This window comes from Malus domestica, chromosome 07 (genome assembly GCF_042453785.1).
Source record: "Malus domestica chromosome 07, GDT2T_hap1".
Lineage (NCBI taxonomy): Eukaryota > Viridiplantae > Streptophyta > Magnoliopsida > Rosales > Rosaceae > Malus > Malus domestica.
Window position 1 is genome coordinate 4,265,519 of NC_091667.1, and position 14,912 is coordinate 4,280,430.

Consider the following 14,912-nt stretch of genomic DNA (forward strand, 5'->3'; position numbering starts at 1 on the left):
CTTATGGTTGATGTGTTGTGCGGTACTTTATGTTTTCTGCTAGGAAATGTTTTACGAAAAGTTCATAGTTTAACAAATGGTGAACTACGAATGACTTGATCTTATCAGAGGTTACGTAGATAGTCTAACAAAGAGGTTAGATGCAGCTATAGAGTAAAAGAAAAATTATTACGCAATTTGAATCTTGAGTTGTGCTTTGTCCATATCCCGGAGGTGGGGTATGTTAGATATACGGGTACTTGGTGACATTATGTGTCGATCCTGGACGTATGTCGGGATCAGGGCTTGACATAAAGAGGCTAGGTTAAAACCCTAAACCACCTGGTATCCTTACCCTAAAACTGTACCACCTCATAAAAACCATTGTTTGTTAACCACTAACAGTTTTTGTCACTAACAAAATCATCAGCTCGATGATCAAATGGTGATTGTATTAAATACATGCAAGTATTGTAATCAATCTCGGCTTAATTGACTAGCTCATTTGTGGATCCAACTCCATTTTATGCTTGACTCGACTCAAGTCATTTTAGAAACACTTGAACTCAATTTTGGTTTAACTTAATGAAAAAAGAAAATTGGTTGACCAAATACAAGTAATTTTAAAGAATGGAAAACTAATGAATACAAATAAGTAATTTAGAATTTGTTAAACCAATATAATATTTGGATTCAATTTTGTTGACATCTTTATTTTAATTATAATATAAAAACGTCTAACTTTTATTAGAGTCGAGCTTGAAGCCTTGAACCAAATTGGGAGCGAGAGCAACTCACAAGTTTTATGAGTCCAGTATTGAAAAGCTCAAACTCCTTTTTGTTTATTTATTTTTGTATAAAAAAACATTATGGGGTTAGATTGAAATTGTTTTTAAAATGACTAATAACGTTTTTAGAAAAAATATTTTTAAGTTTTAGAAGTACTTGAAGTGTTTTTTCAAAATTCACTTACATTGTTATTAAGGATGATTTCAAAAATATTTTCATCAAAAACACTTTCGATCATTTTAAAAGTATATTTAAATGAACCATAATATTTTGTTTAAGCTCAACTTGTATGTTTTCTGAACCGAACACAAATCAAACTGGAATTGTGACATAAGTAAATCCTCATATATGTAACATATAATAAGTCTTATGTTTTGCATGTGTGTAAAGCAATCAAATCTCACAGAGTACTATATCTTCAAAAGATGACAGGAAATTTTATTGAATTAAAAACCTTGGGAATGGACAGGGTTCTTGCTGCAAGCCTCTTGCAAAAATAACCCGTGACACTGTGCTGATACCTATCTAAACCAATCCAATCAGAGAAAAAGACACAAAGCTAGAGCTTGAGATTGAGATCCCTTTCTCGTGACATTTGTCGGTGTAAACCTACAAAAACACTTAAATTTTGGACCTTTCCTATCAATATCCCACTTTTGTGTCCTTGACTTCCAACAATAACTTTGATACAAAGGCCAAAATAACCCCACAAAGAAGAAAAAAACCAAACTAAAAATAGTACTACGTTTACAGTAGTTGGCCACAGATAGTCGTGGGAGTTGGGGGGAAGGGCAACAAAGGATTGACTAAGTGCAGGCCTCACGGGCCACTCCAAGCCTTGAGTTGGGCACATCAATGAGCACTCTGTGGTTCTGTTGTTGCATATTGGCAATGACATTTAGCACTGAGTTCACGTTGTCTGGTGAGGCTGCCATGGCTAGACATGTGATGCTACCAGCTGTGCTGTGGATTACAATGTTGTCTTGTGGCAGTGTCACGTTCATGCCCGAGAACATGAACGTTATCGTAGGCACGACGAAGGGGACTGAGTAGCATGTGTCAAACCCGCCCAGGGATGTCACCGGTATTTTTGGGCCCACTCGCCTTCGGAACTCGTTTCGAACAGCAAGGTAGGCCGGTTGCACTAGTCGAGTGAACACGGTTCCTAATTAACGCAAAACACGACAATGTTATTTGTAATGATTTTGAGACATATACTTACGAGCATCACCTGAGGTCAAAACTATTTATGAAAATTTTACTATACTCCGTTGTATTCTATACATCAAGATTTTTTTTTTGTCATTAATCTTATCATTAGATCGTAAATCAAGAATAGTGGCCTAAAAACCCCAATGTGAAAAGAACCCTGAAGAAAAATCCCAAACCTAGTTTGAAGTCCAAGAGGGGTCCTCTAGTCAAATTATGACATGTGGGCTAGTCACATGATCGCAGAAAATGTAGCTCTGTGACTAGACCCTAAATCAGCAAGGATCCAAAATACCATTCATTACCAAAATTCTTTTAGTTAAGATAATAATTATTTTTTAGAGAATTTTATTAACACTCCAAAAATCTTATTCTACACTTCTCACAAATGTATTTTTCTTTCTAATTATAGAAAGTTTGGAGTGACAAATAAGATTTTTGGAATGCTAATAACAATTCATTTTTTTTTAATTGAAAAAAAAAATAATTGTTTGGCAATGTTACCTGAATCAAAGATGGTTCCTGAACCAGTGGTGGGATTGAATGCCAACGCAGCAGGAGGGATATCAACAATTCTCCTGCCAACCCTAATCGCATTTAAGTTCACATAATAGAGTGATGATCTTCTAGGGTTCTTGAGCAGTGGGGTGTACTTGATCCTCTTGGGCTGCCCAACAGGGCCAAGTCTCAATGACCCAGAAAAGTTTGGGGACTTGAAACTGGGGAGGCAGTATGAGAATGTGGACTGGTAGAGGTTTTGGGTCTGGGATAGAAGTGACAATGGTCCCCGGCCAAGCCCCAGAAGACCCTGTGGCGGAACGGAGCTGCCGGTGGCCTTCTGGATGCAACCGAATGTGTAGCCGGGGACAGAATCGGTGGCTAGGGTGAAGGTTTCTTGTGAGAGGTTAGCTGCTATGCTGGAGCTACCATAAGTCAAGTTGAAACCGCAGGAGCTGCCTAAGCAAGTGGGGTTGGGGACCTGAAGATTAATCATGCACATTGTTAGTGTATCATTTTGTCCCATTTTAGTAAAGCACAAATTATTAACCTATTAACATAGAAAGTGCATAGAAGAGGATCTACTTTAAGAGATCTCATTCACTATTAAACCATGGTAGGGACCTTTTACCATATTTAAAATGGTTACTGGTTATGCTTATTAGCTGGATAATGACACAAGTATTCGATTTGTTTAAACGGTCACTTACTTTTAAACAAATTTACACCTAATCAATGATCCAGATTTACAATTTGTTAGACAACATAACAGGCAAAATTGGTTTAAATACAGTGAAAAGATGACAAAAGTTAGGAATTTCATCTTTTTTTCTTTCTTTCTGAAGTTTATATGAAATTAATTATGAGTACCTGGTTGCACTGAGCAGCTCGGCAACCAAGGTTCTTGTAGGTTGTGGATATGGCAGAGTTAAACACACTGGAGGAGCAGCCAACGCAGCCATTGCATGGAACCCAAGCAGCATCGCTGCTAGTGTCAACAGCCATGAGCAAAGTCTGAGGTGGTGTGCCGATCTTAGCCTTCACAATGTAAGTGGGGCTCTGAATGATCTGCCGGCCAGAGGCGATCGGAACAACCGATTTTTTGGCGACGAGGCTGGACAGGAACTGAAGCCTGGCCTGGTCCTTGGCCTGCATTTGGAGTACACTCTCCTCCCATGACATTGGTTTGGAGGGTCTGAAGGGAGAGCATGGGCTGTAGACATGGAAGATTTGGAGGGTTGAGCCTTGCTCTTTGGTCTCACTACATTGAGGGTTGTTGAGGCCATGGGCTAAGGAGAGGAAGAGGAGGGATAGTGACAAGACATGAGAGAGGGTGGCCATGGCTCTGAGAGTATAAATGTCTGATGATTAAGTCTGTAGGGGAGTATGTGTTTATATATAGTTTGGCAGTCAAATTTGTGTGGTCTTTTGTTTTTCCCCTTTTAAAATTTATTTTATTTTAGCGTTAACTAAATTTTACACCCTACAAGTTTAAGATGATATTCAAAATATCACTTAATAATATTGGTAGTATTTATCTTATTGGTAAGTTAAATATCTTGAGTTTGAATCTCGAAAATGGTAAGTTTACAACCAATTTATTCTTTCATTCCTTAGTGTAAATATACCATTTTAGATTAAAAAAAAGGTAAATTACACAAAACTATTTCAACTATGGGTCGAACCATAATCTCATACCTCAAGTTTTAAAAATTACAATATCATACCTCATCTTATGAATTTGTTGCAATGTCAAACCCCAGTCAATTTGTCCATTAATTTTTCTATTAAATGCTGACGTAACTGGGAGGGAACCACTCTCTTGTTCAAATGGATAAAAATAATAATGAATTAAAGATAAATTATTTTAATATTATTATAAAAATTATGGGACACATCCTATTATTCTCTCTCTTTCTCCCCCTTTCTTCTGGTCCGTTCCAATGTCCTTTTCCATATGCACCTCCCTATCATGGAGCTCCTCCCCCTCCTCTTCCACCAAATCCCTGCTCCTGAACCCACCCCCTATAAACCCATCACTCTCATCCATCTTCCCCAATTCAAAACCTCAAATACCTCCCTGTTGGCAACAAGATCCTGACTTTACTCTCCGAACACTCCCTCTACTTCGACAACTGCATCACGGCCTTCTACCTCATTTCTTCCAGATCCCCAAATTCGACCCCATCCCTAGGCCCAATAGACCCGCATGAAAAAAAAATCAGGGTATTTTTTGGTCCAAAATTTATTATTATTTTTCTCTAGGGAGAGAGAAGGAGAATGGCGAAATTTGGAGGATGAAGGTGAAATTTTTCTGGGGAGGAAAGTGGTGAATTTGTTTTTATCTCAGCCGATTTAAATTTCTGGGAAAGATGAAGGTGAAAGAATGGAGGAAGCAAGAAGAGGGAGAGGAGAGAAAGAAGGGATGTGAGAGAGAGGAGAGAGAGATCGGATGTGAGAGACGGGACATATATAAAAGGTGGGTTCCACCTGTTTTTACAAAAATATTTAAATAATTTTATCTTTAATTTATTATATTTAATTAATATTTTTATCCAATTGGACAAGGGAGTGTGTTCCACTCCAAGCCATATTAACATTTAATAGAAAAATTAACAGACAAACCGACAGAGGTCTGACATTGCAACAAATTCATAAAATGATGTATGACATTGTAATTTTTAAAAACATAAGGTATGAGATTGTGGTTCGACCTATAATTAATGTAGTTTTGTACAATTTACCTTAAAAAATAAGGTTTTAAAATGGGCTATGAGGTTCTAATTTTCTCGATTACATTCTAAGGTTTTGAAGTTGTATGGTTTCTTTTGAATGTCCAATCCATTATTATTGATGAGTTTTATTGTTGATGTAGTGCGAATGTGACTTACACATTAGACCATATAAGGATCTCACACTCATTACTCCATCGTTTAAATGAATGATTAAACAATTAATCCAACCAAATACATAAATTGATACAACTTCAATACCTTGTGGTGTTAATAAAAAGAAATATAGTTAATCTTTTACGGTATTTTTATTGGTAAGATATTTAGAGAGAGAGAGAGAGGTAGGATGAGGGAAATGGGAGATCCGTCATGGTATGTCTAGTGGATGGCATACAATATATTGTAGACTTGTGTTAGTGGAGTAGTTCTGGTATAACAGACTGTACTCCATTTTGTTTTGTAGGCCGACCCCCCCTTTATGCCTTTGGCGATGTTCAATCTTTTACTCTGCTGATTCGCACTACTTTTATGACCACTTGCTTAATTAGAGATCTAGAGTATGGAAGATTAAAATTTTATGAGTAATGACATGCCTTTATTACGCTTGAAAATATGTTAAGCTTCGAGCATCTGATGGAGAAATTTTCTATTTTTGCCCAGAATATAGGTAATACATTACGTGTCATTATATAAGTGGATAAAAATTTTATTTTTTCAATTGTTAATTTCTTAACATAAGTATCTCACAAATTATATGATGACATGTGATGCACCCAAGGCCGGCCCTGAGGATAGCCGAAGTAGGAGCCCGCCTTGGTCAAATAACTCTAGGGCCCCACTTCAAATGCTCGCCTAGAGCCCCCAAATTCTCAAGGCTGACACTGGATATACAACCCCATATTCCAATCATACTAAAAATGTCTCCATCTGATGGGCTTGACAATGCTTTGAGGTTCTTAAAGGAGGTGACTCTTTATCTCAGTTAATTCATAAATTTGAGGGATATATCCCTCACAGACATACCAACCACACAGACATACGAATATGTAAGTGTATAGCTACTAGTGTTACCCGAAGCAATTGATAATACATATGCATATTGTAAAGGTAGGGGGAAGACGAAACTCGTGGACCTGAGCTCCATGCATTGCAAGATGATAAACACGAAGACTTGTTAGAAGTTAATAATTTGAAATCAAAGAACATAAGCATCAAAATGTATTTGTTTATAAACGGTCTCCAATGTATTAGTGCCTAATTAAGTTAACAATAAAAAAGAGAATACACACTTTGTGTTCACTTTCAAGGAACAGCACCGTTGATTGTCTTTTGATGCTTTCGTTTTCAATAAATTGGACCATACTGCTTGCATGTATTTTACTTTTCTGGCATGCCAACAATCTTGTTTTGGTTCGAAATGATCCCAGCCACGTTACATTTTGGTGCACGCCACAAAGCGACGCTCTCATTAGGTTTTAGTGTGGTTTCACTGTAACTCCCCATGTGGTATGGAGCCTGGAATTTATATATCCATTTATAGTAAGCAATATAAGAATAGATGAAGAAAGTTGGGGTTTCACAATAAATCAATTGGCAATATGACGAGTAATCCAACTTACTTATAAGCTCATGCAAGGTTCTTCCTCCTATCAATGTAGGATTCATTATCAACACGCTCCACATGTATGATGAATTTTCAAGCTTAACATATGGACAACACAAACGGGGAGTGACGTGGAGGATGTGTGGTCATTGAACTTCATACGTATGACAACTTGCTCTAATACCAAGAAAAATCTTGGGGTTCCATCATAAAACCAATTGACAATATGGGGAGTAGCCCAACTTACTGATAAGCTCATGTAGTGGTCCCCCTATCAATGTGAAATTCATTCTCAACAATAGAAAGAAGTCTACAAACCCTAAACACTGGATTACTGTTTGAGAGAGCCCACACTATGTTTACAGGTGGTATTTTCCACTTCATGAGTGCTAAAGCAATGTATCGTGATTTGGTTGTAGCATACGGAAGTGAGAATAGAAATATGATATATAGTTTGAGTTTCTATGATAATTCGAGTTACATGTGATATTTTCACTCTCGAGTACTAAAGCCAAATATTGTTATTTGGTTTTGGCACTTAAAAGTGGAAAATGTGACATGCAAGTTTGATTTACAACCTTGACATGGCAGTTTCTGAGTTTTTAGTGACTCAGGGCGAAAACTTAAAATACAGTCTTTTTTTTACTCATTATTTTCACATGAAAATAAAAATAAAAATAAAAGTATACTTTTTTTTTATCAAACGATATATTTTATTAGATTATATGTTAGATTAGTCTGTGACAGGGTTCGAACCCATGTCGTCATGTAAGAGCTCAACTTCTTTTCACCACTGTGGTAAAGGGCCACTTGCATTAATAAAAAAAATATTTTTTCGATACATCTATGAAAAACAAACATAATAGTTTGACTGAAATTAATATATAAAAATACATTCATTGAAAATTTCTTCTTCATACAATTTTAGAGTTAAAATAATCAATCATATTTTGAAAATTGTTGTAGGTCTATTTGACTGAATTGTATAGAGGACAGAGTGGGAGAGAGGCCAGTGGGAACAGAGAGAGAAGAGAGATATGTAATTCTGAGGTGTGTATTGTATCACCCCCTTATGCCTTTATTTATAGTAGTAGGATAGGTAGAATTCTTACCCTAATAGAATTACATCTCTAATATGAATTAAACTACTAAAGGAAATATACAAGATACTCCTAGATACACTAGGATTTACACAATCACATTCCTAATCCAATAGGAATGCAACACTTCCCCTTAAGTGTGTAAATACTTAAACAAAAAGTCACATTAGATCTTCAGCAGATTAGGTAGAACAATTGATGAAGTCATCGGCACAACGGGTGAATGTGAGCCTCAAATATAAGAAAGTAAGTATGGATAGGTAGTAAAACTCATAAAACCTCGTTATGGTAAAATCTAAAGCATGGGGGAAAACCATAGATTAAGGAGAAAAATGAGAAGTATGCATAATGTCTAAAACAAACATTAAATAAGATGAAAGTAGTGAACTCAACGGAGTATGATCATCCCATGATGGGTGCCTCATCAAAACCTCGTTAGGTAGCAAAAACCCAGTGGGAAAAATGCTTCTAATCATAGGAAAAAGAGTACATTAAGATCAAGTGAGTATGCTTCAGGATACTCCCCCTGAGTTAGACATAATTTCCAAATAAGAGAACTGCAAGTGATTCAACTCAGATAATTTACGTATATCGATTACTTGGACAAGCTTCTGAAAAGCAGACTTGGGCAATGACTTGGTGAAGAGATTGGCTAGGTTTTCCTGGGAACAAATTTGCTAGACTTCAATGTTCTGATGTTGTTGTTGCTAGTGAGAATAAAAGAACTTCGGTGCTATGTGCTTGGTGTTTCTCCCTTGATGTATCCCTTCTTTAATAGCTCGATACATACTGCATTGTCTTTAAAGATCGTTGTAGGAAGGTAAACGACAGAAGTAAGACCACTAGTGCTTTAAATATGTTCCATAACTGCTCTCAACCAAAAGCACTATCGCGAGGCTTCGTGCAGGGCATGAATCTCAGCATGGTTCGAAGAAGTCGCAACTAGCATTTGCTTGGTAGACCTCCAAGATATAGCGGTGTCTCCAACAGTAAAGACATAACCCATTTGAGAACATGCCCTATGTGGGTTAGACAGATAACCAGCCCTTGCGTAACCAACAAGGTGAGAATCAACCCAATGACTGAAGGGGACGATGGCTCTTCTTGAGGATTCATGGTTGTAAAACAAGCCCAAATCTGTTGTACCCTTGAGGTAAGGGAAAATGTCGTTAACACCATTCCAGTGTCTGCGTGTAGGCATATTGTTGTATCTAGCCAAAAGATTAATAGTGAAGGAGATGTCAGGTATAGTGCATTGAGCCAAGTACAATAAAGCACCAATTGCACTTAGGTATGGAACTTCAAGCTCCAAAATCTATTCCTCATCTTCCTTAGGACAGAAGGGATCTTGTTTAGCGTCTAGAGTTCGAACGACCATAGAAGTACTTCGAAGGCTTCACTTTATTCTCATGAAAATGTCGTAACACCTTTTATGTGTAGTTCGATTGACGTACTAGGCTTCCATCCGATATACGATAGTTGTAGTATATATCGATGACATGAATTTCATTGATACTCCTGAATAGCTTGCGAGAACTGCCGGGCACCTGAAGTCAGAATTTGAGATGAAAGATCTAGGAAACAGTCGATATTGTCTTAGTTTCGAGATAAAGCACCATTCGGATGAAATCTTAGTACATTAATCGAACTACACCCAGAAGGTGTTGCGTCCCTTTAACGAGGATAAAGCGAAGCCTTCAAGTACTTCTATGGTCGTTCGATCGCTAGATGCAAAACGAGATCCCTTCCGTCGGAATGAGGATGATAAAGAGATTTAGGAGCCTCAAGCTCCTTATCTAAGTATGATAGGCGCTTTATTGTACTTAGCTTAATGCACTAAACCCGACATCTCCTCCGCTGTTAATTTTTTGGCAAGATACAGTAATGCACCAACACACAAACAATGGACTAATGTTAAAGACATCTTATATTACCTTAAGGGTGTGTTTGTTACACCTTCTTAGAAGGGACTAGCAGGGATTGGCTTAACTAAGACTATAGTCCTACGTTTGGCATGATCTTGGATTAGAATTAATGGGACTCGCCCCGACTAAGTTGGACTAAACACTTCGCTAAAGGGGCTTAACGAGACCCCCCGAAATCGGGCAGACTGCTAAGACCTTGGCTTCCCCCTCCCGCTTCGCACATCCATCTACTTCGTCATCACTTCGCAGAACCATCTTCAAGACCAAATCCGGCAAAACCAAAACAAAATAGAAGAAAAACCTGCAAACGTTCTATTTTCAAAACCACATCCAACACCCAAAATCTCATAAAACAAAAAAAAATCTAAAAGTGTGATGAGCTTGAAATTTTCAATCACACAACATCGAGAAAACCAGAAACCCAAAAAATCTGAAGTGAGGTGAGCTTGAAATTTTCAATCACAACACCCAGAAAACCAAAAGCTCAGAAAACGCAAACCAGATCCAACTCCCATCTTCTACCTTCAGGCCAATCGCACATGCAACCCGCTTCCAACTCCTAAATTTTCAATCTCTTTCTTGCTTTGTGGTTTGATTGTGAAGATTTGCAGTCGATTATGAAGTTGGGAGATGAACAACTTCTGGGTTTAATTTTGATGTTAATTTCTTTCATCAAAAGAGGGAGATGAACATAGAACAAAATGAAGAAAATAGGGAGATGAACGGAGAACAAAAGAAGAAGATGGAGATGAAGAAGGAGAGAGATGACGAAAAAAAGGGAGAGGGACGAAGAAAAATTAGGAAGAAAACAGAGGAGAGGGGCGGAGAAAACTAAGGAAGAAAGAGGGATGAACGGAACAGAATTGGGAGTGGAATGAGGCTTCTACAATGAGAAAATAGACAAAAGTAATAATAAAATATTACTAAATATTTATTAAATAATGTAAAATATAAATTAAATAATATAATATTGGAATTTGTTATTAGTCTGTTCTTTAGTCCTGACACTGCACCAAACGCTTCACTAAGCTAGTCCAGCTTAGTCTAGTCTAAGCCAGTCCAGCTTAGTCCCTGCAGCTAATCTAGTCTGAGACAGTCCGGTGCAACAAACGCACCCTAAAGGTACTACCGAGTTAGGCTTGTTCTATCCCTACGGATCCTCGAGTGATGTCGCACCCCCTTATCTCGAGTCGATTCTCACCTTATTGGTTCAACGTAGGATACTTATCTAATCCGCATAAGGCGCACTTTCAAATGGGTTATGTCTTTACCATTAGAGGCACGGCAATCTCTTAGAGGTTAACTAAACAAACCTTAGTTGCCACTTCGTCTAACCATGCAGAAATTCTAGCCTTACACGAAGATACTCAGGAATGCTTTTTGAGTTGTAACATTGCTAGTTCTCTTTGGAATTGTGTCAAACTCAGGGGGAGTATCTTGAAGTATACTTGCTTGATCTTAATGTACTCTTTTTCCCAACGATTAGGAGCATTTTTCCCATCTGATTTTTGCTATTTAACAAGGTTTTGACGAGGCACCCATCTTCGGCTGATTATATCCCTGATGACGTCCCGTAGATGTTTCATTTGACTTTGCATTTCTCACGCATTTTTCCTTAGACTATGGATTTTGTAACAATTCATCCCTAATTATTACGATTTTATAATTTTAATACGTGACTTTACGAAAATGCCCTTCGAGGCAAAAACATTGACTTTTGTGGACCACTTTGTTGTATCATGTAAGATTTATTTTCTTGGTGTATATTTGTATTACTCATCGTTACAAACGTATAGGCACACGTGGAATCAAAATTGGAGCTACGATAAGAATTTTACAGAACTACAAAGTCGAGGGGCAAAATAGTCATTTTACTATTCTAGATATTAGGATTAGATATTTTTATTATTTTAACAATTTCTGGCATGTGGGGCCCATACCTCACTTCTCCTTTTGCCACGTGTCCCCTTCCACCAATCTTCTAGAACTCTTTTCCCCTCCTTGCTTTCCTATGACTTTTCTCTTCTCCCTCAGCTCTCATCCCTTCTTTCTCAGATATCTCTCCCTCTCATTCTCTGTAAAAAGACACACCACCTCCACTTGGCTCATTTCACTACCTAATTGTACGACAAAATCAAAAGATAGAGCTTTAAGCTCATTTGTCTCTTTTGTCCCTTTCCTCTACAAATTAAACCGAACTACCAAGGGAGCCATGTTTTCTGGCGAGTCTCTTGCATTTCCGACTAGAGGTAAGCCTTCGGAAATCGTAAAAACCTTATGTTGATCCTGTGTACATGTTTTGAACGAATAAAATAGCACATAAATACCTCGGGGGAACTTTCCCAATTTTACGGCTAGTCTGATGGCTTTTGAGCTATTTTTCGGCCAACTTCGGCCATGACCGAGGAAACCGAAGATACATTTCTATTCCTTGTTCCTTGGGCTTCATTTTGGTATATTACATGATTAGCTTTAGTTAGGTTTTGGGGATGATCAGAGCTTGAGAAGTTCATGCTTTCTTCCTCGTGGAGTTCAGCCGATCCACGATCTTAAATGGGGTCAAACTCGACCCGCAACCCAAAACCAGACCAGCCTAGCGCATTAACCCAGGCCCAACCAATTAGCCCTAACCCAGATCTAATATAGCAACCCAAGCCTAGATCCGACCCGACCCGAACCCCATCCCAACACCATGGTCTGCGCGTGGGTTGGTGCGTGCGCTCACGTCATGACAGGCGACTTTTTTAGTGACCCATCTCGGTGCATACAGCAGCGTGTAGAGGAACCTGAGATCCCTCCTTAGGTTTTTTTATGGGCCGAATCCGAATTCATTGTCTATTTTCTAAAATTCGATTGTTTTAGTAGATTTTTATTAAAAGTCTCTAATTGTGTTTAGGTGCGTCGATGGAAGATGACACCATCCTTCCTTGTTCGAGCGGCTCTCCAATAGCTGAACATGTGAGTGGACCCCTTCTTAACTTGCATGTTTTTATAAAATATTAGGCTTGCATTCATGAAAAGAATAATTTCATGATTTAACGTTTTATGCATTATTTATGATTTATCGAATTTACGTTTCTCCAAAGGTTATGAATTATTGAATTTTCGTATATGAAGTTTTATGTATTTATGAATATGATTTATTATGGTTTATGAAATGAGGTATTTAGCTTTTCGTATATGAGTTTTGAGATATGCAGTCTATGGCCATATAGGACATGCAACACCCCGCCCCAAAATATTTATTTTCGGGAAATAATTTCGATGATAGGCCCAAATTAAGCCCAAATTAAACTCTTGTTTATTTAATTACCATTTAATATAATTCTCTATTCAATTTTTTCATAAAGCCTCACAAATTCTATAACCATAATTTTCACACCAAACATACTATTAAATTCTCAATTTACCACCATTTCCTTCTCTTAAATCAAATTCTCAACTAAAGGGTAATTCTCAATTATTTAAGGCTGCATCTAACCATGTTAGACTGCCTACGTACTCTTGAGTAGGATCAAGCCCTTCATGGTTCACAACTTCTTTTTAAGCCACTTTCCAATAATAACCATTTAATGAAAATATCCAAAATTAGCGTCAATAATCGAAACACATCAATAAACATCAAATACATATTTAGAATATCTAATTTCGCATAAAAATGCGATGTCGGCTCACTAGCCATGCGAAACCGCACGCGCCTTCATGGGTGGCGTTCGGCTGCCTCGACTCGCCGGAAAATTTCACTATTTCTAAAACTTCTTAAATTTTACAGAAATGTGGGGCAAACCAAGGGGAACAACTTTTATACCTGGACCAAAGTCCAATTCGGCCGGAAAACACATGAAATTGGCCACGAACCACTGGAACCCTAAAATTTGGGTGGTTTCGATCTGCCAACTCCGGTGCTCTGCCGCCCCAACCAATGTTTTTGCTTTCTTCCTGAGGTTGAGGGGAGTCTATTGGTGGTGGTGGTTGAAGATACCTTCTAATTTGGTGTATCGCCACCACAAACCCGCCACACCCACCATGCAGGAGTTCGTATTTTCAAAGCCAATTTCACTGGATTTTTGGGTTGTAATTGGTGGAGGGAGGGTTGTGGAGTATTTCATATGAGGGGTCATGGTGTCAGGTCGAGTCATCAAAAGAGGAATGGGTTGAGGGGGACCCGGGTTCCCTTCTCCTATCCTCTCTCCTTTCCCTCATTTCCTCCCCCCTGATTGGTCTGAGTCTCTCCCTTTTCTCTCTTTCCCTTTCCATCACAACCACCCACATGGCACTCCCATTGCTCCAGATTTTCTGGAGCCCTCCAACTTAATGTCAAAATGACTATTTTGCCATCAAATTCTATTGTTAAAAACTTCTTCATTATAACTCTGTTTCATGAACGGTTTTCGCCTACGCGCTCGTAGGGTCGTCCTCTATCCAAATATGTCAAGAAATTTGATAAAATATATGAGGATAAAATACGACCTCATATAATTACGTTAAGCCAACTAGAGCCATTTTCTTCTTTTCCACTTAACGATAAATTTTTACGACATAATTTATAATAATTTCCGGAAGCAAAACTTAAAAAAATTTCAATTCAATTTTTCATACCCATAAATTGATTTATTTTTTATTTTTTCTCCACATATTCATATATTTAATTTTTCAGGGTATTACATCGGTGAAATTGGTTTTGAAAATACGAAATCCTGCATAGTGGACGAAATTATGCATTATGAAAATTTTGAATGATAAGATGACACACTCCGATCCTATAATCAAGGCGTGCTGGTCGTCACGTGGGCGTGACGTAACCAAAAGTGCGATGTGGAAGCAAAAGGTAAAAGAAATACGAAGGAATAAAAACCAACTACTAGCAATAATATCCAACTAACATGGTAGAGTGAGTTTAAGTGTGAAACACACATATTCAGAGCATAAGTACCAGGTGCAGTCAAGTAGGAACATTACTAAATTACAACACCCGAAGGTGAGTCCTACATTTAAGTAGTCTGTCAGAACGCCGTGAGAATCCTTGTGAGCCACCAACACTACTAACTAGAACCTAGAGGGGCGCAAAACAAGATTG

At 38.0% G+C, this 14,912-nt stretch overlaps 1 protein-coding gene across 1 annotated transcript; it reads right to left on the reverse strand.

The window, feature by feature from the left end:
• Positions 1–1,183: 1,183 nt before the first annotated feature.
• On the reverse strand, positions 1,184–3,940 carry LOC103438621 (aspartyl protease AED3-like). Its single transcript, XM_008377152.4, has 3 exons — positions 3,346–3,940; positions 2,482–2,956; positions 1,184–1,933 (listed from the first exon to the last, which is right to left on the reverse strand). Exons 1-3 carry the CDS (start codon positions 3,814–3,816, stop codon positions 1,575–1,577), a joined length of 1,305 nt encoding a protein of 434 aa, XP_008375374.1. The 5' UTR covers positions 3,817–3,940; the 3' UTR covers positions 1,184–1,574.
• Positions 3,941–14,912: the final 10,972 nt, after the last annotated feature.

Excerpts from the sequence above, each read along its gene's own strand:
- LOC103438621 (XM_008377152.4), bottom strand. The coding sequence starts at position 3,816 with ATGGCCACCCTCTCTCATGTCTTGTCACTATCCCTCCTCTTCCTCTCC. Across the intron at positions 2,957-3,345 it reads GAGCTGCTCAGTGCAACCAG|GTCCCCAACCCCACTTGCTT; the intron begins GTACTCATAATT and ends ATTAATCTTCAG. Across the intron at positions 1,934-2,481 it reads AGGAACCATCTTTGATTCAG|GAACCGTGTTCACTCGACTA; the intron begins GTAACATTGCCA and ends TGCGTTAATTAG.